We start from the raw sequence: 27564 nt of genomic DNA on the forward strand, positions 1-27564 counted from the left end.
AGTGAGCTGAGTAGCTAGGGAATGTTTCTTGAAGAAGACATTTCTTCCAATAACATTAAAAAAAAAAACTCTTCTGTATATTCCTCCTGCTTGGGGTTCTTTCCATCTCCTAATCTTTTATGAACTCCTATTTATAGTTCAATCCATCTCAGACATTATTTGCTTTAAAAAGTGAGTTCATACCACACCAGACAGTTAATTTGGGCTCTGTTATCTATGAAAATCCATCATTTATCTGTCTGATTGTCACTTAAAATTGTGATGGCTTTGAGAATAAGGATCAGATCCTCGGTCCTTGTATTATTAGGAACGAGTGTAGAACATGAGAAGTAGATCGTTGAACTGCACAGAGGTAAGACTTTTAATGAGTCACCAAGAAGAGAATTAGGATGGGCAAGGAGAACTGGCATTTAACAATATAAATTTCAAAAGATTTCTTTTATCTTGTCTCCTTTGTGATTATTTTTTTTAGATTATTTCGTGTTTTTGTTTCATTTATTTGTAGATCAGGATCTTGATCACATTTGTGAAACAGAAACTACATTAAGTGGATTGGCTAAGATGTGCAGAAAAGATGTTAAGCCTTCTTTTTCTTCTTTGTTTATTAAACTGGGTTAGCAGTCAGTGTTTAACAAATGGCAGATTTGTCTGCCTCTTCCTAAGGCATCAGTCTCCTCCCTATATAAACATTCAGGCTTGATAACAGTGCAGGATAATATTTCAGAGTTAGAGATAACTTTCTAACATTGTTTGGCTTTCCAGCATAGCAGTTAAAATTCTTTACTTCACAAAGGTTATTGCGAATCTGCAAACATAGTGGAATGGAAAATATTAATTACTTGAAAATTTATTTTGCATGCCTTGTTACAGTAAGATAACTGTGGTGAACCAAAAGGTTATTTTAAAAATGAAATTCAATAAATAGATGGGTCTACATTTTAACTCCTATTTTTTTTTTTTTGGTATTTATTGTTTTAAGTGAACTAACTGAAATAAGAGAGCTAAGCTCTGAGTCAGTTCCTCCTGGAACCCTGACTACACCCATCACCTTGACCTATTTTATTGTCCTTTGTAAGAAATAAGAGGGAAGAAGGAAAGAATGAGAAGAGCTAGCACAAGTCATTCAATTTCTTTGAGTTTCAGTGTTCTCATTTGAACAAGATGAGATTTTTGGATTAGATGACTGTTATAACTCTTTATATAGTTCTAGAGTGGTTTAATTTTGAGGAGTAGAAAAAAAAGAAAAAGAGAAAGGGTGAGAATAAAGGGTGGGCATTCTGGAATGGCTTATACAGCTCCTTTTCTTTTTTCTACTCTCTCAGTCATTGTGGTGAGAAGTTCCATATAATTAATGGTGACTGAGCTAAATGCTAACAAGGACGCTACAAAGAACCGAGATAAAGCCCACTCTATCATTTAGTCATGTCGTAGCAATGAACATAGTTAGGGCTTATATTAGTCAACTTTTGCTTGCTCAAAGCTTACTGCAGGAGAGCTAGTCTAACTTGATTCTCTAAGAAGTTTTGACAGTGTCTGGCACAGTGTCCAATAGGGACTGTCACCTACTAAATACTAGCTGATAAGTTACTAAATTTTGATGGCTGCTAGAGGGGGGATATTAGTGTTTGGCTAGTAAACATTGTTGTGGTTTAAAAGCCTGACTTCAGAAGGGTAAATGTGTCTCTTTCATTTTGGTTTGCTGAGGGAACTGAAGAAATGAGTGAACTTGGATGAAGGGTGCCTTTTATATAACTTCCCCTCAATTTTCAATTATTTCATTTGCCCAACTTCTCAATGGAACCTCAGTATTTCAGGCCTCATAATGGAAATTGAAATATTGAACCAGAATTATAGACTATTTATTCTTTGAGACATTTGTCTTTACCTTGAAAAGAATCATGTGAGCTACCTACCTCTTCTTTTCATGCACTCTAAACCACACATACATCAATATTTTGGTTGTATGATGTCCCAGTAAATCAGTATAAACTGGATTTGAATCTTGGCCCTGACACTTATCAGCTGAGTGAACATTAATATTTATCTGAGCTTCTGCTCTGCTTTCTCTCTAAATGGGGTTAATAATGTTTTCTTCACAAGGCTAAGATTGTTATTAAATAAAACCATATATGTCCACAATTTGACACATTGTAAAGTCATAATAACAGGAAGCTAACACCAAGTATATTTAAAAAAAATAATAGAACATTTCAAACTCTAAGATTCTCTGTAAGTTAAAAAAAATAGTATTCTCTCTCTCTTTTTTTTTCAATATTTAAAGTCTATGAACAAATTAAAGAAATGGGAGAGACTAAGATGAACATTATCCTTGCTTTCTAGTTCTCCATCAGGCATGATAGAAGGTACACCGCAACTTCATGCAAATGCATGGAGAGTTTCCTCCACCTGTTTTGCACCTGTTCATGTGCCTATGGTGGACCCCTGTAACATTAATCAACAAAACAGTAAGTCTTTCTTTCTGCTTGTAACTTAGGGTAAACTTCTATGTATTACTGTAATCTTGTAAAATTAGACAGTTTTTAAATTCTGATTTTCTTCATTATGATAAAATCGATATTATTCCTTATATATTTTTGTTTAATATTATGCCTTTACATATGCCTTCCTGTTTTTTTTAAAAAGATCTCCAGAAAATGACTCTTTTATTTTCTATTTTGCATTCATAAATTTACTTATTTTATGTGTTTAGAAGTCCCCAAATTCTTTCCAAATGTATTTCGAAGAGTTCAGATTATTTGAATGCTAAAGGAAAATCTCTGGAAAAACTCTAATAATGCTGTTATAGTCTTCGGACGTTTGACTTCAGTTCCGTAGTATGACAGTTCATGCGAATTCTCCTGTTTATTACTATCACATTACTTGCAGAATATATTATGGCTTCATAAGTATGAAGCCAGTGATCCAAAGAAACTTTGTGCCATCAAGCGTGCAACAATTTGAGATGGTCATGCTCCAGAGTTGCAATTTGCAGTGACATTGCAACTCACATGCCAAGAATTTTTGGCTGTATTTTTTTTTATTTTATTAAAGCCATAGCAAACTGTGTGAAAACCTATTTCACTGTTCAATAAACAAGACATATTATTATTAACTTTTTTCTGTAAAGTCACTGTGAAAAAAGTATGCATGCTTAATTAGATTTAAATATGTTAATTTGTTTCTTTATTTTGTCTACTATACTGTCTTTACGTAGTTTAAAAAAATACATTTTTAATATTGGTTGAGTACCTATGAGATGCCAGTACAATTTTATGGATTTTGTACTGGTTGTTTGGGAGAATTCTGTTGGTTGTCGTGTAGTTCTTATTATTAATTTATAGTTTTGGTGTACTGAAAAAAACATAAGATAATGCTGCTTTTAGTGCTGTATTTTTATTTAAGCCAACTTCTAAACTTGAAGAAGATTGTTAATCTCTTTTCTCATTTTTCCTATCTATAGTAAGAGGACTAGACTAAAGTCTATTGTTCTCCATGATTAAATACTTTTATCTCATTCTCATTTAACGCTTTCTCTCATTCTGTCCTTAACTTTCTATCAATAGATCTACTCCTTCCCTTCAGTTAGTCTTGCTTAGTTTGTTTCTTACTTTCCCAGTTTCTTCCTTGATATTGCAGCAACTTTATTTTTAATTTCTTTAATAACATGTTAAGAGTTGAGTAGAGTTCAATTGATAAATTCAGTTTTCCTCAGGTGTTTGCTTTACCTCCTTTATTACATACAATTTTATTATATATATGTTTATCAATTGTACCCCTATATGTTATGTCTTCTCTGATACATATTTTAGATATTATCTTTCTTCATCTTTCACCTATTTTTAAAAAATTCAAATAGGTAAATTCAGAAAAATCTCCAAAGAAAGAAAAATAGATGAAAGTCAATAATTGTGATGTAGATTCTCAGAGATATTTTTTTCACAAGGATATTCTTGAGTCATCCTTACTTAATGTCAATAGGAATGTTATTTGACCTACAAATCCTTCGGGCATACAATAAAAGCCCCATTGTTGTGTTGTTCTGGTTTGGAGCTCCTGGGGATTAAGATTATGCATGCCAAGAGTCTGCTGTTAGAGTCTGTCATTCGTTTTCATATACATATATAGAACAATACAAAAATATAATACTCAGATAATTACCATGTACTTATCTACCAATAATAAATATATTTAAAATGCTCAATAAAATAAATTTAGTGTAATTCCTTAGTAGTGAAAACATTCTGATCTCTGACAGCTCATCTGGTCTCTCAAAGACAATGACAACTCAAAGACTGATTAATTTTAGCTGTGAGAGAATTAATGCAACTTAGGTCCACTACATAAAGGAATCACATAGCCTGTTTTTCAGAAAGGTGGGATCTAGGTTGTTTTGTCAAACTGTGTTATTCCCATAAAGAAATATATCTGATCAATCATTCTCAAGGGAAAAGTCTGTGATTACGTAGACCCCAACAAAAGGCTCAGTAGTTATATTTCATGGCCTTTAGCGTATATTCTAATCCCTAATTTTAAACATTATTCATTTATTCATACATTTGTTTCTCAAACGAATTGTGCATTGTGCAGACACTATGTGCGATGATTTTGCGGCCACATTACCATTCACCTCAGAGACACCATTGGAATGAGATGATTCCCAAACCTTCCTGAATAATTGTGTATTCCAAGGAGTTGCCATAACATCCATAATCTGGCTCATTTCTATTGTGCATGGATGTCTGGAGAAAAGCCCCCCACAACTCATCAATTTTTTTTATAGCAGAATTAGGGTAATTTTTTCAGATGATCCTCAGGCAATGGGGTGATTGAGGCCCTTCCTGTTACTCATATTATTCAGGTAAAATGCAATATTTCTTTTTGCTAAAGTATTATTGAATATAGATAGAAGTGCTGTCACAATATTACCCAAAGTAAAAGCAAGCAATAATAACATAAAAAACAAAACAAAACAAAAAACAGTGTAAGTTGAAAATACTGGCTCTTATTAAAAGTAATATGCAATACAATGTATTTTTAGGAAAGCAGCATGCTTGGATAGTTCTGGAACTTGATACTTTGGGTTAAGATCTGGTACTAATGGGGTTCTTTGTCTGTTAGTTGGATATGCAGCACACTGTGATGTCATCCACCAAGAGCTCTTTGCTCCTTGCCACTTCTACATTAGCCCTGGGCTGTACTATCAGTTATGCCGCCATGATGCGTGCAAGTGTGGAAGTGCCTGCTTGTGCAATGCTCTTGCCCACTATGCCTACCTTTGTGGCCAGCGTGGTGTTCCCATTGATTTCAGAGCTCACGTTTCATTCTGTGGTGAGTATGATGGTGCTAGCACAGATAAAGACAATCAGATAACACTTTAGAGATTTTTGCATTTGTAATTACTGCTTTTGTTTTTTAAATGAAAGGTCAATATTGCTTATATTGTTTGAAATATTATAGTGTACAAATGTGAGAAACAAATGAAGTACTTTGCTTCTTAAAATTGGAGATATATTGGATAAGATCAATAACTTTTGACTTTGTTATAAGCAGACTTACAGTGTAACTGTATGCTTTGAAATATGTAATTGAAATAATTTTAAAATTTTGAAAAAATTCTTATGAAAATGCAATATCTAAATATTGGAAAGTATGGAAAAGCATTATGTGTTATAGTGAGACAGTTGATTTGTAGTTAAAAAGGCAAGTTATACAAAACCAAGTATTACCTTGAGTTCATGTCCTTATAGTTATGATGTCTGCTGTTCTCATTCATGGTAGATTGTTTCTTTCCTTATGTATTCTATAAGTTTTATAAGCTAATATTTGTTAGGTTTCCTCCTCTTCCAATTAATATCCCCTATAACCTGGATTTCAAAAGCATCACTCTTTCTACCTCTCCATCTCCGGTGGTTTCACAGAGCTTTTCCCTGTTACTCCAGAGGCCTCACAGGCCAGTTTTGATGTTAATATCCCAGCTTGGGCTTTCTAAGACAATGATAATGTAAATTCATATAACAAACCTGTACAGGATGTAAATCTGGGATTTTGATTTTTCAGAGGATACTTTATTTCATCACAGACCCCACAGAGTTAGAGAGGCTTTCCTAGCATCCTCCTGTAGTATGAGCAAGTTTCTTCTAGTCTAGGAGTTGGCAAACTACACCCTTGGGCTTTCTGTGTTTTTGTAAATAAAGTTTATTGCCCATTTGTTTACATATTGTCTGTGGCTGCTTTGAGCTACAAGAGCAGAGCTGAGTAGTTGTGACAGAGTCTGTATGTTCTGCAAAGCTGAAACTACTTATCATTTGGCTTTTTACAGAGTTTGCTGACCTCTGCTGTAATCCATCCTTGCAACTGAGGATGGAGTTTTTTTGAGGGACCAAGTCAAGGGTGTTCCAATTTCTTGCCTTATAGAGGACCAAGTTTCATTTTCCATTCCTACATGAGTTAAATCTAAAGTCCAACAGATCGATCCTCCTTTCCTCTATTCAAATTTCTGCATTTTATTTCCCTCTTTAATTCTGGCATCTGGGGATGTTATTCACACACACCCCCCCTCCTCATTGTTTTCCCCATGAGACCAATTATACATTCAACATAATTCCAGCATTTTCTGGGGGTTTGTACGAGTGTGTTTTGGGGTTATTTTAGTTTGCCTACTGTAATCAGTTCAGTCTGGTCTAAAAAGAAATTGGAAGGGTTTAGAAAAAAAGTATAAACATGATTAAAACGGCAAAAAATATGAACTAAGATTATGTATCAGTAAAGCCAAGTTTTTCTTATTTGTAGAAGATTAAAAGTTTACTTAGGTTTAAATAATGCCATAAAGAAGATGATGTCGGCATGGCAGTAAATAGATATGAGGACAGGAAGTTTATTCACACATATAAAAAGCCTTAAATATTTTTAAAAATTGTGGTACAGGCTATTAAAGAGTGTTATAGAATGTAACACTTAGAAATATTTCAAAATGGAAAATTAATTTTTCTGTTGTATTTCTATTAAAGTAGCGATTGTTTAATTAATTGGCAAATTTCTTTTATGGGATTCTATAATGTTCTAGGTTTCTTGACGTATGATATCTTTTCTTTTTCTCATGATTTATGTCTATCTTAGGCCTATCACCCAGCATAAAATGCTTCTCTACTCTGTGGAAATCTCTCTCAACTGATGCTCTTTTGTCCTCAGGGGTGGTGTGCCAGAAAGGTATGCTGTACCATCACTGCTCCTCCTTTTGTCTCCGTTCCTGCATTTCTCTCTCTTCCCCAGAGCAGTGTAATGATGATTGTGCTGAAGGCTGCAACTGTCCTGAAGGCAAATACTATGAAGACACACTTAACTTTTGTGTGCCCATGTAAGTCACCGAAATGGGTTGATTGCATCTAGTTTTTCTCTCTTTTTTATTCTTATAGGTAAAATGGGCTTTCATGCTCGTTTCTTTTCTTTCTTAATCTGATGAACTCAGCACCATTTATGGAAAAAAGTAATTTTCTCCACCATTGAACAGACACTTTTTCCATAAAATAGGTGTGCGTATATGCAAAGATCTACTTGTGATTCATTTCTTTAATATTTCTTAATGTCTTTACCTTATTTATTTTTTAATTCTGTACATGTTCACAAATAGCTACAGAAAGAGTTAGGGAATCTGATGGTTAATCCTGGAGTATATTTATAATTGTTTTTACCATATCAAAATTAATAACAAGGTTTATGTTTCACTGGCATATGGCAAATTTTAGTAGCAGCATTACAATGTCTGTCAGCACTCAGAAATTTCTCTAACATCACGTGAGATAGACTTTTGTCTTACACATAGGGTTAAATGATATATCAGTTATATTTCTCTGAGGTGCATTCAGGAACTTTTTTGGAACTAAAAGACCACATTCTGAATTGTGACTAAGACAATACAGATATTCTGTTTTAGAAAACAAAATTCGAAGTTACATAAGACAAATTTAAATTGTTTCTGCCATTTGTATAACAGAATTGCATGTAGTCTTACAGAATAATGTCATCTCTAGCGTGTGCCTTAAAATTACCAATACATAGTCTAGGATCTACTTGAATTTTAGTGTTTTTTAAATATACATATATATATATGTATATTATATATATACACATTAATATATTCTATTTTATTAATTTAACTTTCTTTTCTTTTAGATTTCATTGCCGGTGTCATTTTAGGGGCAGTGTTTATCAACCTGGAGAGCTCATCCCAACACCCTCAGGCTTATGGTAGATTTCAATGATGGTGATTGTATCTGACAAATAACATATACTAATATAATTTCTTAACCAAATCCATGTTAAAATATGACTCCTATAATTTAAAAAATACAGATAATCTTAAGGTAACCCTTTAAAACTATATAAATACATATGTGTATATATATGTATGTGTATATATATATATATATACATACATATATGTATATAATAAACATTTCAACATGGAATGCCTAAGTCTTGTGTTCATAACTGTAGAAAATAATTATGAATTGAAATATCATGCAATGAAATGGAAGCCCTTTGATCAGTTTGATTCTTAGATAGAATTTAGGAGTGACAAGAGTGTTGAAATAATGCAAGTTACTGAAGAGTTTTTGTTTTATGCTTCATCCGCTGGCTTAGGAAGAAAAAGCAATTCCAACATGAATTTAACTGTGTCGCACACTGGAGTCAGAGTATTACCTCCCTTGGGACGTCAATCCTAGTGAGATGACACTTATTCCTAAAATAACACTCATTCGGTTTGCAACCTGTCCGTTAAAAATATGGACATGTCCATGAAGCAGTCCACATCGATCTACATCCAACTCCCAATATCCCTCTTTTAGTTGCACCACAGATGCCTACTGATGATAAGACTATAGATAATAAAAATAATGATAATAATAATGATATCTCATCACTTACTGTGTACCTTCATAGTCCTGACACCATTCTAAGTGTTTTATATCTATTATTAAAATACTCATGACTGTAACCCTAAAAGTTAGGTACAGTTACTGTCTCCCCAGTTTACAGGTGAGGATTCAATCCCAGGCAGCTTGGCTCTGCAGGTATTGTTCCGTTGCTTACTTTGCTCTACAGCTTATTTCATATTCACAGCAGAATATTGTTTATGTTGAATTTACTTTTATTGTTATCGCCATCTCCCTTCCTTCCACCCCTGAATCAAAATACAAAGGCAACCAGCCCTTGGATCTTTTTCTAGTAGTTTACACCACTAGCTATAGTTTCACAAGCCAGAAATGAGAATCATTTTTGACTCTTTCCTTCTGTTCAACACCCCTGGCCAATAAACCCCAATGATTGGATTTTTCTTTCTACATATAGTTGAAATCCCCCACCTTTCCATTGCTACTGCCTTAACAATGTCTCTTTATTGTCTCTTCCCTGGACCTTTCTTCCTGGTCTTCTTGCCTTTAGTCTTGTCCTCTTCCATTTTGCAAGGTATTATATCTCTCTTGAATTTAACACAATTGAATTTATTTAAGTTGGCAAAAATGAAGGAATCATTCCGCTTTGATAAGGAAAAAAAAAATCCCATTAGCGTAGTGACCTTATTTGTCATTCCTCTCAAAAAGCCTGTGTCCCAAAATGAGTATGATAGGGAAGAACTGTCTGCAATCTGAGATCTGTTTCAGTCCCTCTGTTCCATTCACAGTATGAATGAATCACACCTCTGAGTGTCATCCTATTGTTAGATGATATATAAGCATATATTTCATGTGACATGCCCCTTATATATTAGTTAGCTTCTTCATCTGGGCTCAAATGTAGGACACATGATTTGGTCCAAAGCTAGAAGAAAACTATTTATTTTGGAGTTATTGAGAACTGGTGTGTTGTTCCCTATCATGACATCTTCTTAAGGAATTTTCAAGATTAATTTTTTCTGTGTTTGGTTTTTGTATTATGCCCTGACTTTAGAAATTAAGTTGCAAGGAAGATATAACTCCATTTTATCTTTGATGTTGCTGCCAGAATATTTTTTCTAGAATTCGAACAAACCATATCACTTCTCTGGTTAAAGTCAATGGCTCACCTCAGGAATTGAGTCTTAGCATCTTAATAGGAGCTGGCTTTTGCCTCAGTGCCATCTGCAACCTCCCATCACTTCCTGCATTGTTCTTTGTTATATAGAATACTGCTCTACCCCTGCATGGCTTTGTACTACGTTTCCACCGAGTATTATAGCCTTCCTACTTGAGTAAAGACTATGAATTTTGGATTTGTATCCCCCGTGCCTATCACAGTGCCCCACACATATAAGTGTTTGATAAAAATGTGTTGAACTGAAATAGCTCTCCTCAAATTGGACCTACGCCAATAACTTATTTGTAAAAAATTCCGTGGTGAAAACATAAAATTTTTATATGTATTCAATAAATTCTTCCACATTATATTCTTTTTGATATACAGGGGAAAAAAACTCCTGAGGTTTGGATTTATTAATTTTTTGTTTACCTTCACTAGCCAATGTTCAAATGGAACTGTGAAATGTGATGAACCAGCAACGCCCTCTACTGGTGAGATATAGATTGGTATTTTTCTTAAGGCGAATGCAGCTCTAGTACTGCCTTCATTTTTCTGGTGGTCTTTAATCCATCACGGCCTTCCTTGCCAATGTGCATGAATAGAGCATTGGAAATGTTTCTTAACATGGTGCTCCAGTGCTTTCTAACTTTTTTCACATTGGGAATTATAACATTTGTAGAACAGTCTTAGGCGAACATATGAGGCTGCTTAGAGGCAGAGGTCATCAACCCAGGGATGCTGCCTAGATTCGGCCTACGCTGGAATCTACCCAGGTGCCCCAAGGGCTTTCGGGATATATCCAGGCACCTGTTGTAACTCATTTGTGCGACAGCGGTTGAGAAACTATTTTAGACCAGCACTTCTCATATTTTAATGTGCACACAATCACCTGGGGATCTTGTTAAAATGCTGATTCTGATTCAGCAGGTCAGACGTGATGCCTGAGATTCTGCCTTTCTGTCAAAGGTCAAGATGATGCCAATAACACTGGTTTCTGAGCTACATTACAAGTAGCAAGGCTCTAGGACTAGCAGCCATCTCTTTAAAAATGGAATTTAAATGATATCTACTGCCATCTCTCTTAAAATATCATTTTACACTTGCATTCATTCCTGAAGATCCTATGTATTAGGAGATACTATATTATTTATTTTCACCATATAACAGCCTCAAAGTCTTAATCACTGTGGAGAAATTCTAGGAAAATAATAACACTACTTTCATTGATTTTAATGGACAGGAAGAGTGTAGGCTGATAACACTAATTGTGAGCTATTATTTTGTTATTTATTGCATGGTAGCAGATAAATTATTATAAATTAGCTTTGAACTATATGCCCTGGATTTACATTATGAGAATTCAGGCTATCTAGAGCTTCTTACAGGGTATGTACATTGACTGCACACATATTCATTGGCTACTGGGCTATCCCTGCCTTGCCCCATTTGCCTCAGGGGGGCTCAGAGTTAAAGAAGGGGCAATTCAGGTGGCTAGATTTCTTATAGAAGAATCCACAAGACTTGATACTTTTGTCCCCAAGTAAGGGACTTTATGTAATCCCTCTGAGCCCAAAAGTTTTCTGGAGGAATATATGGTTCCTACCTGACCTATAATTATGTCCACTTCTGCACTTCTGCAGTACAGTGTGGACTGATGTCAATAATGATGCAGAGGTGAAGCAAGATCTATGAGGGTCATGTGTTCATTGTAAATACATGGATTTGTAAAGTTTAAATATACTAATTGTCATGTTTGGATTAATCCCAATACAGTATTTCTTTTCTTTTTTTTTATATTTGCACAGCCTTTTTTGAGGTTTTATAAAATACCCCGTTTCTTGACCTCAGAAAATTATATACTAGTCGTTTAATTATCAACTTATGAAAGACAGCTAAAGTTTTGAAACTCAAAACAGGCTTAGAAATGTAGATGACTAAAGGGAATCTGACTAGAGAATGTAAGCAGATCAGCTAAATATCAGAGTAAGAGAATCATCTAATAACTGGTAAAATATTTTATGGTGACTTGTGTTTTAATGGCAAATGCACTTCAATATGATTATCTGTCTATGGAGTGAACATAAAGTTAAGAATACTTTGTCTGTGCCTTGTCCCTGAAGTTCATGCCTGCTCCGCGGGAAAGGTGTATTTTGACTGCGGGTTTCCTGATCCTGAATTACCAGCTGGCGGTGTAAACTGTGAGATTACATGCACAAACCTGGCCATGAACTTCACTTGTGCCCCATCCTCACCCTGCATAAGTGGCTGTGTTTGCGCTCCAGGGTAAGCCCTTTTTTTTTTTGATTATATTGAACATTCAAGATTTAATAGAAAACACAAGAGCACTTAAAAACATTATAGAAATAACTAAACTTGTTCTTACTGGTGGTTCACCACCAGTCAGCCAGAACAACCACTGGTGACTGGAAGGCTATTGTAACAACTGTTTTATGTTCGTGTAACATATCGCATATGGGATTTGTGAGATATTACATATCACATATAATGTGTGATTAAATAATGTGACACATACATTACATATGAAATGTTATTATAGTAATATAGTATGTGCAATATTATTAAGGTACTATAGTATTAAAGTATTAAAACAGTATTAATTAATTGATATAGGATTAAAGTAATACAGCAAGTTGATGAGAGAGCACAGACTTGGCATTTACTTCCTAATTCAACTGCAATTTTGGGAAAGTGATAGTGGGTCATTCTTCATTCGCAACATTGGAAGTGTTGTGTTACTATTGATGTTCAGTTATAATGGCGATGCCAACTGCTTTATCTAATGGATATTACAGAAAATGGTGCATCGAGGCTACACAGAGCAGTGGGTAACGTTGGAAGCTCTGGCTCAGACACACCAGAGTTTAAATCCTAGTTCTGCTGATGTTAGCTGAGTGATTTTTCTGCAAGTTCCTTTAAAACCTCAATTAGACATTATAAGATGTGGTGTGTGTGTGTGTGTTTGCGTGCATTTGTGTGTGTATTAAACTCAATAAATATGGGTCACTATTTTATGGCAGCATAATCTACTCTTTGTAAATTTCCTTTAATAGCAGGAATACCTAGCACACATGAAGGCAAATTCAGAATCCAATTGCTCCTTGCAGGCACACATATAATCTGGCCTCGGTGGGCCTCTCTCTTCAGGTAATGAATAGAGGTAGTGCTCAGCGGTAGGGTCACCTAAGGCAAACAGGTCACCCATTCTTCCTCGATTAACATATTCACACAAAGAGATTCCTGGGCTCAGTTCATATAAACCATGAGCAAAAATGAGAGAGGTTTTGTGGTCTTTTTCCCAGGAGAGTTGCATTTGTTTAAATGATCCCCATCTAGAGTAGGTCGAAGAGCCAAGTAACTTGGGACTGTACCAATCTCTTTAGAACGGAAGGACACAGGAGGAAGCTGAAGGAACAAGCCAAAGCATGGGAAAATAAAGGCAGGTAGAAATCAGGCCGTAGAGCAGATGAGTAAGAAAGACGTTTTAATTAAAAGGATGAGGGAAATAAAACATTTATTATGATTAAATAATTGAAACCCACAACATTGCTTGATTTATTTGATTGGATTATGACTCATGGATGCACTGCTGATTAGATAAAGCTACATCCTAATTTCATTTCATATGCTTGTGGTTAATGCCATTATTTAAAAAAATCTATTTGTGGTCACCTATGGCTTTCAGTTTGACAAAGATATATTTATTTACTGGTCAAATCTCATTACAAAAATGTAAAGAAGTTCTCTCCTACGTTCTAGTACTGTATTAAATAAATGTAGTTGGAATTGACTAAGAGGCCTCTGACTGATTTCAACATAATTTTGTTATACAGAACTTTCTATTATAAAGTTGTTTATGGTAATATGATTTGGGTTGTTTTCCATGTGATCTTGGCTGGTTTATTTTAGGATAAGCTTAGTATAACTTGTTTTTAAGAGGGTCCTAAAGTGCCAATGGTTCATCAACTATAAAAGGATTACATACCTGAGTTTAGAAATCCCTGTGGATTAAAGAAATGGAAAGTAATATAGTGGAAAGAGTCATATAGTATTGGGTTCAAATACTGGTTCTTCTTATTAACTGAAGTACGTTGGGTCAAATTACTTAACCACTTGGAGTCTCAATTTCCTCTTTTTAAATGAGTGTAATGATATCTACTTCATGGATGCAGCACACTAGTCATATGGTAAGTGCTCAGTAAATATTTATTTTATTACTTACCCCACTACCTAAGCCTGCTTAATGTAGATAACTTACAAGTGAATTATAGCTTTCTTATTCCAGTTTTCATTGTTATAAAAAACTTGTCAGTCATTAGAATAACCATTTAAAGCCACTAGTTAGTCTGGTATATAGGGATTGTGGTTCATGCAGATGAGGCATCCCTTGTCTAAAAATTGGACCGCCAATATGAAACAATTTATGAAACACCTCATGTTTGGGACATTGTGTTAAGCTACAGGGATGGTGGGTACAGAAATACATGTATAAGATGACAAGAGAATCTACCTTATGTCACTAGTAATGTATTTAAAGGGGTTAGAACAGTGGCTGGGCCATAATAAGCTCTAAAAAATATTAGTTTTTATTGTTGCTTTTATGGTTTCTGTAAGACATTTAATGAAGTATTTGCCATTCATTGTGATTAATCTTCTAATAAACATTTGTACAAATTGCTATGTATAGATTTGTACAAATCTAAATAAAAGATTGTACTGAAAAGTTTGCTCTCAATTGAATCTTAAATGATGAGAAGAGGTCTTACAGACAAAGTAGGGAGGTGATGGATTTTTCAGGTAGAGGAGACATACATCATTCAGGGAAAGTGGCTCAAAGTTTGGGAGGGTTGAGGAGATAAATTATGGACTCTAGGGCATTATTTTCTGAAAGAAAAAATTTAAATGATAATGCACCATTTATATAGATAGGTTCATTTATTTACCTTTACTCAACAATTGAATGTCTGCTATGTAATAGATATTAGGATACAGCCATTAACAAGATATTCACAATCTTCCCAAGTAGAACTTAAAAGTCAAGTGACATGTTCATTGAATTAGAATTATAGTACTATGTTAGACAAGCTATGAGAGGGAAAGCAGAGCACTAAAAATATATATGCGATTATTTCTATTAAGAGAAGAGTCAAGAATTTAGGATTCCCTACTTCTATGTTAATTTTTACAGCATTGAATTAAAACATTTTAAAACAAATTCAGAAAAAACTATATATTTTATCTATTTTAATAGCTATTTATTTTTTATTTTACTATTACTTTATCTGTCATTTATTTTGAATTATTTTATCATTATGTCATGTTATTAAATATTTAAATTATTATAGTTATTTATTAACATTTTATTATTTATGAAAGTAATTTTTGAAAAAAGATTTTAATAATATTGAAAAATATTATTAAGAATATAAGTATATATTTATGTTAAGGATATTACATATGTTATATATAATGTATTTATTTAATATTCATGCCAAAATATTTTATAACATACCAAAATTATTTTTTTTGATATTATGAGTAATTATTTTGTTTTAATTTTTATATTCATAGATGTATTAAGATACTTTTTTCATGGGGTGATCTTTCAAGAAAACACTAACACTTAAAAGAAAACCAACATTCAGGACTAGATATGTTAATAATAAAGAATGTAAAACACACGATTTAATGTTTTTTTATGCAAAACACACCTGAACTAAACTCTCATGGTTTTAACTTTAAGCAGTCACAAATGAAGGTTTTCATTCCTCTCTCTGTCCAGTAATAGAAAATGTTATTCATCTCATAATTCACGATTTTATCAAAAAATTGTTATACTCACAGACTCTTTTCTCTTAAGTAGTAAATATTGAAGCAAAGGGCCCTCACTTCTTCTTTAAATTTTTTTTTTTTTGGAATAGCTCACTTTACCTGAGAATTTATGATTTTCTTTCCCTTTTATTGTATTAAGTGATAATAAAAAGTTAAAATATTGCATCTAGTCATTTCTCAGGCATTTGCTTACTACTGTGATGTGCAAGGTACTGTGTGAAAAAAGGAGAATAAAGACTGGATTCAACCCCTCAATAGGCCAGATAAAACATGCCTACAACAGCTGTAATAAATATAGATGGTTTGAACATGACAAGATTACTGATTTCTTTTAAAACTGAAATTAGTAGTTTACATTAAATAGCATTTACTCTTCATTTGGAAGAATGGCAGAGCACAAAGGAAAGTGTTATGTTCCTGAAAGCTGTCCGTGTATCTGGAAAGATTGGGAGTACCTCTCAGGAGAAGTGATTGCTACACCGTGTTATACCTGGTAATGAGATTTAGTTATTTTACAAAAATTTTCCTAAGCAATTGTATTAGTTTTGATCATTTTGTATTTACTTAATGTGACTGATTTCAGCAAAAAACAAAAACAAAAGCAAAAACAAATCAAGCCTGAGTAAATAAGATTTTAAAGGCATTCAGGCATTGTTGGAGAGCTAATATCTATAGGAGGATCATGTTATTATTTTTATGTGTATTTGTTCAACCCGGAAAAAAGTGTGAAATATGACAGTTTGCAAATTTGATAAGAAAAAATATCTCAAGTTTAGAAAGTGATAAATATTCCAAAGAAAAGTTCACATTTAAAGGAAGATTTTCTGTTTGGAAATAGGCCAAAAAATAACATAAAGTAAAATTGAAATATAATTTCTTTAAAAAACGTGAATAAAGATTCTAAGCTTGTGAATAAAATCATGTCTAATGTATTTAAATTGACTCAAGTACAGGAGATGGCATTGTGGCCTTTTGACAACCAGCATGACTATGTTTAAATTTTCATTCCGTCATCTGTTTTCGGTGTGACCCAGGCACAATTTCTAGCCTTGGTTGTGGTGTCTGATAATTTATTTAAACAAAGTGATAAATATATGCCGAATTTGTCAATTGTAATAAATGTTATCAGAATGAATTGGCAACATATATATGCACTATTGGCTCAGTGAATACTTTTGAATACAAACCTTCCAATGTTTGTCACTCAAAAAACACTAATTAGAGCCAAATTTCTTAAAAAGGTAACTGGTGTCATTTTCTAATAGTGTTTGTCGACGAGGAATGTTTAATTGCACATATTATCCATGCCCAGCAGTGTGCACAATATATGGAGACCGGCATTATCATTCTTTTGATGGACTAGAATATGACTATATCAGTGATTGCCAGGTATTTTTGATAAAGGTATGTCACAATTACTTATACTTTTATTTGCAATTATGTAAATATAATGTAAAAAAACAAATATGATAGGCCATGGTATCTCAAATCCATATGCCATTAATAAAGCCTATAAAGTTGAACAATTTTAAACTAATTTCCTTGACTCATTCTAAAGTTTTATTATTTATAAGTGATGGGCCAATTCTGAAATGTTCTTTGCCTCTCTTTCCTGATTTCTAAAATTAAGACAATAATTATACCTATCTCCATGGGTAGTTTTTAGGATTTAAAGAGATAAATACATGTAAAACTCTTGGATAGTATTTGATATATGATTATTGCTCAATAAATGTCAACCATTTTTATTTTAATTGGCATAGTTTGGTGAATACAAATGTAAGACATTAAATCATGTATTGTACTATGTATTGTTTATGGTTATAGCAATCAAAATGCATTATTCTCAATTCTAGACATGCTATTTTGATGATATGTTTTGATAAACCCCAGATTGTGTATATCTGATGAAATTCTTAAAATTTCTCATATTTAATGCATTTAGATTTTCCATATACCTAAATTTTATTTAGAGATCCCTGATCCCAGAATTAAATTTCTAAATGAAAAATGCAGGCTTTACAAAGAAATAGCACAAAAATAAACAACACAACAGCTTTTCCTCCAGCAAGGTAAGTTGTGAATTATCTTGAAAGCATGTCTCTTTTTTCCTGACTCTTATGTTATTAGAGGTTTATGTGTGATTCTGTTCTTTAACCATATGTCAAGAAAGTAGACACATTCTCATTTTGTATTTGATTAAATAAGAAAATGAACAGTAACATCTATAGCCTTCCAAACTTAAACAAATCTCCTACTTATGCTTTAAACCATTAAATTTCTCTTTTGGTACTATTCTAAGCCTCCTTTGTGAACAATTTTAAGTTTCTTAAGAAATAAATCTCTGGGAATGGATTTGGCAGTCAGATGATTGCAGATGACAACTTGCCTTTAGGGTTTTTGTTTTATTTTGTTTTGTGTAGTTTGGAAGGGCATCATGATACGTATACATTCTATAAGTATTTATTCTCTTAGGGTAAGCTTTGTTTATCAAACAATTTTACACTAGAATTTTCTCATCCCTTGAAATTTAGGGTGTAAACTGAGAAACTTGGAAATGTACATAACAACTTAGAGATCTTTAATATATAAACTGATACCTCTTTCTCAAAATGTGTCAGACTGATTTTGTACCAAATCCTCATTCCTCTTGATATTTAGGTGCCTCTGACATTCCTTTAAGTTCTCTCCTCCTTTGACTTTCTGGACATTATGCCTTTTGAGCCCTTCAGTGTCTCTTCTGGTTTTTTATTTGTCCTTTTGCTGCTTTTTTTTTCTTCCATAAACCCTGACCCTAGATGACTCAGCTGGCTTCTTTAGGGCAAAGACAAAGGCTTAGTCATCATTTTACCAGCACTGAGCACTGTGCTGGGAACGAAGTAGCTCAATAAATGTCGACTGAACTAGATGTCTGTTCTTGGCTTTTTGCCCTTTTCTTCTAATGCTGGGTATATTAATCCACAGCCTTAACCAATTTATAGGCTGATGAATTCCAGATTGACATGTACGGCTCTGACCCTCAACTTCGACGCTGTCTTTCTGACTCAAGTACATCCTCATAATAATACATTTTTTTTTTAATTCTGTTAACCTTTCTAAGACTCAAATTGTTATCATGTCATTGCTTTTTATGAACTACAATGATTCACAATTCCTGTCTCAATAAAGTCAAAATTCCTATGATAGTCTTTCAATGGTCTCTGTTAGCTTCATCCCTCCTCTATGTGTTTTCTCAGGGTTATTTTCTGTATCTGATTGCCTCTGCTCCCTCAAAATGATGTTTCTTTCCATTTTTCATTTATCCATCTTGTTTTTACATCCTATTATACTTACAGTCATTGCTTCAAAAATAAGCAGCTCATTATTTTCTGATTATTTTATATATGCTCAAATATTGTGTATCATTTTATGTTAAAACTATGTGTTACAATTTTTTTGGCTCCTCTTTGGGACCAGCACAATTACGGTGGCATTGCAAGAGCTGAAAAATTATGTGTTCCATTTTTTTTAATGGTCTCTGCTAGAGAGTAGAAACTACAGGCTTATACTTAATTAGTAATCTAATATTTGCTGTCAATGGATATACATGCTTCAACATGAAGTAGGTAGAGGAATGCTTTTTAACCCTTTCCCATTTAGAAAAAAAAGTGTAGCTCACTGTCTAGGTTAATTTAACATCATGCATAGAATGCTATGTTTTCTAGGATTTGACATTTTCAGCAATTGAGAATTACTATATTTTATAAATAGAAATACCACTACTAAAAACAGAATGCAATAAATAGAATGATGTCATTTGTTTCTAAAGACTATCGCTATCTTAGAGCAATGTAAAAATAACAATAAAAGTGAGATATTCCACAGCAAATGTTGGGGGTAAGATTAGGACTGTAATTCATGAATTATTTGGGGGTAAATACTGCAGCTGCAAGGGCCACCGGCAAGTTTTCTAGGGACAAATGGGAAATAGGTTAAATTTTAGTGTGCATGCACATCATCTAAAGATTTTGTAAAATACAGATTCTGATTCCATGGGTTTGGAGCAGGATCTTGGATTCTGAAATTTTTAACAAGCTATCCCGATGCTTCATGTCCAGAGCCCACTCTTTGAATAGCAAGAATGTAGAGCATTTTCTTCTTTAAAAAACTGATTTTATTATTATTTCTGAAATTTTCCTCTTATTCTGAACGGTAAACTTTGTCACATACAGGAAAAAGGAAGTGTTGTGGACAATATTGTGTCAAACATGACATGTTTCCATTGGATATATCATTAATGTTAATTAAAAGTGTTTTTTATGGTATCATGTTAGGTAGTAAAATAAAAATTCTACCAAACTTTATTTTCATTTTATATATGGAAAAAGTTGTTTAAAAATATTTACTAAAAGTATTTAAAACCTGTCCACATATCACTGCCTGCAAACATTTTCCATTGTATGATAATGATCTAAGTCTATGCATTATCATTTCATTCATTTAATAAACAAATTTTTATGGCCTATTAAATGTTAACAAAGACAGATCTATTCTATATACTCTATATTACAACAGATTTTCCCAGGAAAATTCTAAAGTTTTAAAGTTTTACATTAAAATTCTAAAGTTTTACATTAAAAAATGTAAATACCTTACATTATTTTCCTCCTCCCAAATTTAGCAAAATGCTGGATACTTGGCAAACTCTTAAAAATGACTTATTTGATCTGTATTTCTGCCTGAGTTTTCCTTAACCCCTTGTTTGCTTTCACAGTAAAGAAATCATAGCATTTACCACTGTATTTTTAAGTGATGAATGTTCGTAGAGTATTTCAAGTAAAATATTTGTCTCAATTCTGGTTCCTGGCAAAATGAAAGTATATTCTTGTGTTTGATGCTGAAAGATTGTAGCAGTCTGTTTTTATTAGTGCTACAATGACACAATACCATTCCATTTAGGAGTCAAGAGCCATTAAGGTTTGGCTTTTAGGTTTTATAAGCTCGATTTCCTATCATCACTTCAACTTACCACTATATCTTTCTGTTAAAGTGAATATGTCATGTTCAATTTGAAATTTTAATAAGGTATGCCTACTTGTGTATAAGAAGACATGTCACAGGAAATATCCTTCCTGTGAATAAAATGAATCTTTTAGTAAGCAATGAAATTTTATCTCTAATTTAATATCTAAAATAAAATTTATTATTATGGTTCATATAGTGAGAGTAAGACATGAAGAATATTAAAACTCTAAATTTTCAAGTTCTAAAATTATTTGTGCCTTTTTGTCTGCCAAAGCAGAGTCTTCTTTTTTTTTTCTTTAATAATGTTCTTTAAGAAAGAAAGTATATTTACAAACAATAGACTTCCGAACTTAATTTTTACTTAATTTGGTAATTAAGAGAAAGAAAACTTTCTATTAATAATTACTTAGAATTATACTAGTGAATTATTAATTTTATTATAATGAGCATTTTTACTAAACTTAATAAAATCAGAACCAGGTCCAAAAATTGGTTGAGATAGTTTGACCAACAGATACTTGATAAGTTAAGAAGTATTTTATTTGACTATGGAGCAGATAGTCAAATAAATTATTTCACTAATTTATTTCATATCAAAGATAAATTAGTGATTAACCAATGCAATCTAATTTTCATGTTTTGAAATATCATACCAGATAGTAAATTTCTTGGTGTTTGGATTTTTTCTGTTTCGATTTTTCTTCAGTAATGTATTTTTTTTTAATTACTTCATCTGTTTAGCTTTCCCATGGCAAGGTCTTCTTTTTTTTTCTGGAAGAATTCACATTTCCTTTCAGAAGAATAGAATGGCTGCCAGCACCATTTATTTACTTGCTGCTTTTGCAGCGGCAGGAATTACTTCTGTGAATAGCAGATTTAATTCTTTCTTGTCAAGCCGCTCTCTTTCCTGCTTGTCTTTGATTATAAATTCCAGGCTTTATCTTTGTTATTTGTAACACATTTTAATCTAGTGAAACTCATTATTTACTTCTTTGAGTCCTATGAAGGATCTAGTGGTCTAATTCATAAAAATTTCCCTTTTATTTGCCAGTTGGACTTTTACAAAGTAATACTCAACTTTATTTTAGAAGTGTAATGTTACTTGATACTCACATTTGAAGAGATAGTAAAGTCCTTTTTCTTTTTTTAAATCTCTGGATCGTGGAGTTTTAAATGTAATCTAGTTCTAGGTACAGGGTAAGTACCTAGAACTTATACCTTTGTTGATGCCTGTCAAGCTTTTAAAATTTTCTAGTTCTCTGATATTTTATTCATTTGGAAGCTATTTACCCTATACTATAAATAGTGCATGCAGTATAATAGATTATCTTTTAAGTGTGTTGAAGCAAATTTTAGATAAAGGTCATAATTGTGTTTCCTGGTTGACTTTTGTAAGAGAAAAAATGAGATGAGAAACCAAACAGCACCTTGACCTGCTCTATAAACTCAGAGGAAGAGAGAACACTGAATGTTGTCAGCAACAATGAGAAATATAACATTCCAACTCCAGCGCCAAGTTCTACTTTTTTGCTCTATGACAAACTGCAGTCACTGCTAGAATTTTTCTTATAATTTGTTCTAGATTAGGTTTTTCAACATTTTCTTTAGGTGGCAACTCAAATATTCAATGCTTTCCATAAGCCTTTGAAAACATCTAATTTCATTGCTCTCAAATTCCTATATATTGCATCATTTTCACATCAGCATTTCTTGATGAGAAGTAGAGGTAGAATGATGAGCAAAAATAGATATGGCTTTGCCTCTTGTGAATCTTAGGCTGGTGAGGAAGAGTTATTAATTACCTAATCAAAAAATTCATAGAAAATGCAACTGTAAGTAAATGATGATCTAAATGCAAAATTCGATTAAACCTTTTTAATGTTTATCTTTTTTTTTTTCTTTCTTGAAGTGACCCTTGCTGGTCTTTGAGGTAATTCTACTGCTTCTACTGGTTCACTGTCTCTAATTTCCCCTCAATCTTCTCTGGTGTCTTCTTTCTCCAAGACACTAAAATTTTCTCATCAATTTTAGTTTCCTAAAATGCGAGGGTTTAAGTTTTTGAATTCCCATGTCTGTCTCCATGAAACTCTTGGTTGCTTGTGATCTCATAATACCTTGAAAGTACAGATCCTGTTTTATTTATTTATTTATCCATGGAAAATGAAAAGAGATAGTGAGGAAAAGAAGTCAGGAGAAATCCATTGTACTCTATTTAGGCAAATATAAAGATCCAGATAGAATTGGCTAGAAGTGCCTCTGTCAAATAAGAGTGAAATACAAATTATACGACAGTGTGGTACTCAGGCAAAAAGAAAAAGAAAAAAACTAGCATATGAAAATCAGATGAAAATTACATTCTGAATAAAAGTCACTCCCCATAAAATAAAAAATATTTTCTATCTTCTAGAAGTTATAAGGAAGATGATGGAATTAATAAAATAAAATAAAATAAACATGTGCTAAGGGAATACAAGTAAATGAAAAAGAAAATTGTGGAATTAAAGAACAAATTGAGGCCCTAAGAACATTATACAATTAATAATAAATATTTCTTTTAAAAATGATAAATATGCTTTTTCTTGCCTTCCCTTCCTTGAACCATCCTAAAGGTGACAGGCAAAGCCATTCATCCTTAAAAAAATCTTTTTATATTTTTGACTGACTTTCTGTTTACCAGCTGATTGTCTCCAAATCTTTATTTTCTAGCTTAGTCTTATAAAAGAAAAACTACTTTAAAACTATCTTAAAGTTTTAGACTAAGAGATGGACGGTCAATTTAAAATTTTCTCCAAATAGGAATCATTTGCATATATTAACTATCTTTAAGCCAATCATCTTTGTTCCCTAAAATGAGATTTTTAAAGTGGTTTGTCTTCCCTGTGCGTGTTTGTTAGCAAACTCGGGAGCTTCCCAGGTGAAATCTGAAACTGCCCCCTCTACACAGAAGGCAAGGAGAGATCAAAGAAACAAGTAGGCCATGCCAGACTGATAGGAGGCATTTTTAATAAGCAAGGTAGCTTACACATGAGGCTTGTCTTGGGTGACCGTAAAACAAATCGATCTCTATACCTTCCTGCCAGCATCTTAAAAGTTTATATAGAGGCCTTAATTGGATTCAGTCACATATACCATCCAGATGGTCTCAACAACACATTTTTCTCTCAAGGCCGAGTCCTTGAAAACTGCTTCCATTGTGGGAACTCTGGTACATTCTAAGGACAAGGGAAGCAGGTGAGGAGCCTCTATTGTCGGGCTTCAGCTCATGGGTAAATGGCTCATCAAGTCCTCTCCATGACCTCTTTTAACAGTGCAGTTTTTACTTATATTGTTTATCTGACAAACATGCTGAAGACAAAGGGGGCAGAAGCAGAAAGACAACATCTTGAATCTTAACAATATTTAGGGTAATATATGTTGTCTGTATTATAGTGGATATTTTCAACCCAAATCAGTTCTTTATAGTTTTCTAAACATTTCTATATCATGAAAGCCAGAAATATTTAAGATTAAATTAAATTAAATGATAAAATCTAGAATACTTTCCAATTCTGATATGTTAATGTTTTCAAAGTTGAAATGTAAATGAATCTGTATTAATTTTATTCAATTTTTAGAATTATATGAACCAAACTTTGTAGAAGGCTTTGACATATTTTTAAATCTATTTGAGTAAGAAGATAAAAATCTTGGCATTTATTGAATTAATTCTTTAAGTGGCCTTTTGGGAAATTAATGTTTAAATAATTTTCTACTTTATTCATGTAAACTAATTCTTAAATATATCTTTGTTGGAAAATTTAGGCAAATGGTTGTAATCTTTTATCCATAAGACTCATCTCCATTATTAATCTTAGATATTAAGGTTCAGTATTTACTTTACATTATAGTAATTTACACATTTAGATAGTAAACCCTATGTATTAAAACCTAAAACATTTCAATAGCACTTTAGCATAGGTTTTCTACTAATTATTTTTCTACTTTTCTATTTCGTAAAATTAGTTAATTAATTAAACATTTAAGTCTGCCCTCTACGTCTCTATCCTAAGAGCTCTTACAGGAACAATAATGAAGACATCAGCTTTACCCCCATTGTTTTACATTGGGGGAGTCATTAATAAACAAGAAATTGGAAGACTGGGCCAAATGAAAGCTCTGCTGTGGGAATGTAACTGATTTTGACTAAAGAAACAGTTCACAGAAAAGTTTCATAGAGGGGAGAGGAACTGGTACTGGCATATTTCACTCCATTGTAACTTATTTCTTGATCAACATATTTTCAAGTAGATTTCCTTTGCAGTGAAGCACCTCAGGGTGGTTTTCCTTCTCAGAGACATTCTGGTTAAGTGTTTGCTATTTCAGGAAAGGAACAGTAGCGGGTGGGTACTTTGGTAAGTTGTGTGTAAAACCCTAAGGGAAATAACACCCCAAGGAAATCCTTAAATAGGACAATTACAAAAGTAACAGCTGAACGGTGGGTTTGCCTCCTGGGTATCAGGAATTCAAGGATGCTCTGATGTCATTCGTGCAGCTCAGACAATCTATGTGTGAATGCTCTACTCTCTGCTTACTCTGCCTTGCTTGTGTAATTCTCTTTTCTTTATTTTGTTCTCTTATCTTCAGTTCATTATTTCTGCTTCCTCATATCTTAAACTTGCTCTCACCTGTCGAGCTCCCACTTTACCTTCTATTCTCTCTATGTCCATTCATCCTAGGATCTTACTACAAAAAACTTTTTTTTTTTTAACTACTATTTTCTGGTTTAAATGTGAGAGATAATCTAATTTGCTAAAGTTGTCTTTTTTCTTGCCAGCATTAAAGTCCATTGGCTCATAAACAAATGTAATTCTTTGGGTTTAGTCAGCTGTAGGACATAAAATATGGCTACCTGAGGCTACAGTATCAGCAGAGATTTGCATGGGGTAGTTACTCTTAGAAGGCTGGGGCTCTGATAGGTACCTAGACTGAGATGTCATGTAAAATAATATACTACCTTGAGAGGTGCCGACATTTTCTTTCAGAATCACTTGGGAGAATAGTCTCTTTCAATGTTTTCAGTACCTGAGAATAAAGGGTTTGAGGAGTCCGTGTAGCACATTGATGTTGACCTTTTTCCTCTAGCTTTGTAATCCTACTCACTACGTTGCTTAGCAACTCTGTAGCATTATCTCCAAACCTGATATAACTTGAAATACATTAAAAATAGAAATTATAGAAATGTGATTCTTAGAAATTGATGTTATTTCAAGTTACTGTCAATTTAACATGCTATTACAAGACAGACTATACAATGTAGAATTTTTTGGCTTTTCTGAATTAATACAAAGAATACAGCTAACATTGAGGCACTTTAATTAATAGTAATGGAAATATAAAGGCAATAGAAAGACTTTCAGCCAGTTTTTCACATCCCTTAACCTAAACTCTTCCCAAGAGGAAGATCAAAACAAAACCCTAAATTATATATTATTTCTTCTTTGAAAGTCATTCGTAAAGGCAGAAAAGTGTGGCATTATTATTATTTTTTGAGTGGTACAATGCCACAATCATCTTAATGACCCTTATTATTCTCCTTTTCAAATTTTAGGAAATGCATTGCAAAAGTTATGAGGAAGCAAAAGCTTTCAGTTTCTGTGAAGAAAAGAAAAATGGGTCACAGAGGGTCACATTCATTACTCTATCAAACCCATTCATTGAAAACCTATCTTCTAGGCACTATGCTATAGTAATTACTAATAAGACAGGAAGAACTTAAATAAACCAAAAGATAATATTGAGTTAGTATTCCTATTGATGATGATATGAAAACTAAATGTAGAAAATTCGCATCAAGACATGTATGATTTCCAAACACATAAAGACTTTTCTCACTTTGAAAAAAAAACAAAAAAACAAAAAACTGACTCATATGTCTAGAAAGAAAAAGGATTCAGGAAATGTGTGTGGGTCCTTGAAAAGTGGATATGGAGTCGAAGGAAAAATGTCATTTTCCTTCTGGTGAAATCTCTACCTTCCCCAAATTAGTGGAAGGACTCTTAGAGCCGTGTGGTTTTTGACTTTTGACAGAAGAAGGACCACTTGAAAAATTTGATGCAAACCATGGACTTTCTAGAAAAATATTGATATTCAAAAACAGCATTTTACAAATAATTTCCAGGGTCTTCAGAATAACAGAAGCCCATTCATGAAAGTGGGATACAGAATTAGAAACCCTGGTTCTAGAGATCATGTTCTTAGTAGATGAAGTAGGTAGTGGCTGAAGGAAAGTGTAGATGAGGTGAGAGGTGAGGGAATTAGCTTTAGAGTGTGTGGGCCTAAGTAATGTTCTCTCAAACTAAGGATTCTCTGTAACCTACAACTGACTTGTCTCAACTACTGCTAGACTTTCCTAGTTTTTCTACAAAAGTTTTTCTAAAACAAAAATTAGAACTCTGTCTCTGCCCTTATTTAGCTAAGTGACCTTGGATAATCAGTTAATCCTTCTTAACCTCTGTTTTCTGATCTGTTAAATGGAGATAATACTTAATTCAAAAAGTATCATAAGAATTAAATGAAATAATGTATGCAAAGTTCAAAGGAAGCTCTCAAATGATATGCATTATTTTATTTACCAACACATATCAAAGTTTTGTATCTATTTTAATTTTAACTTGTAGG

At 33.0% G+C, this 27564-nt stretch overlaps 1 protein-coding gene across 7 annotated transcripts in view; it reads left to right on the forward strand.

Moving 5' to 3' along the window:
* The window catches only part of OTOGL (otogelin like), a 128327-nt gene that overhangs the window by 34121 nt on the left and 66642 nt on the right, over nt 1-27564 (forward strand). For all 7 annotated transcript variants that reach the window (XM_025041052.1, XM_025041046.1, XM_025041048.1 and 4 more), the window contains 8 exons: nt 2341-2465; nt 5119-5328; nt 7189-7354; nt 8170-8244; nt 10492-10544; nt 12174-12336; nt 16289-16396; nt 17169-17307. In XM_025041052.1, coding sequence (XP_024896820.1) covers nt 2341-2465; nt 5119-5328; nt 7189-7354; nt 8170-8244; nt 10492-10544; nt 12174-12336; nt 16289-16396; nt 17169-17307 — 1039 coding nt within the window. The remainder of the gene's footprint in view (nt 1-2340; nt 2466-5118; nt 5329-7188; nt 7355-8169; nt 8245-10491; nt 10545-12173; nt 12337-16288; nt 16397-17168; nt 17308-27564) is intronic.

The sequence above is a fragment of the Pteropus alecto genome, unplaced genomic scaffold (assembly GCF_000325575.1).
Source record: "Pteropus alecto unplaced genomic scaffold, ASM32557v1 scaffold76, whole genome shotgun sequence".
In the NCBI taxonomy this organism is placed as follows: domain Eukaryota; kingdom Metazoa; phylum Chordata; class Mammalia; order Chiroptera; family Pteropodidae; genus Pteropus; species Pteropus alecto.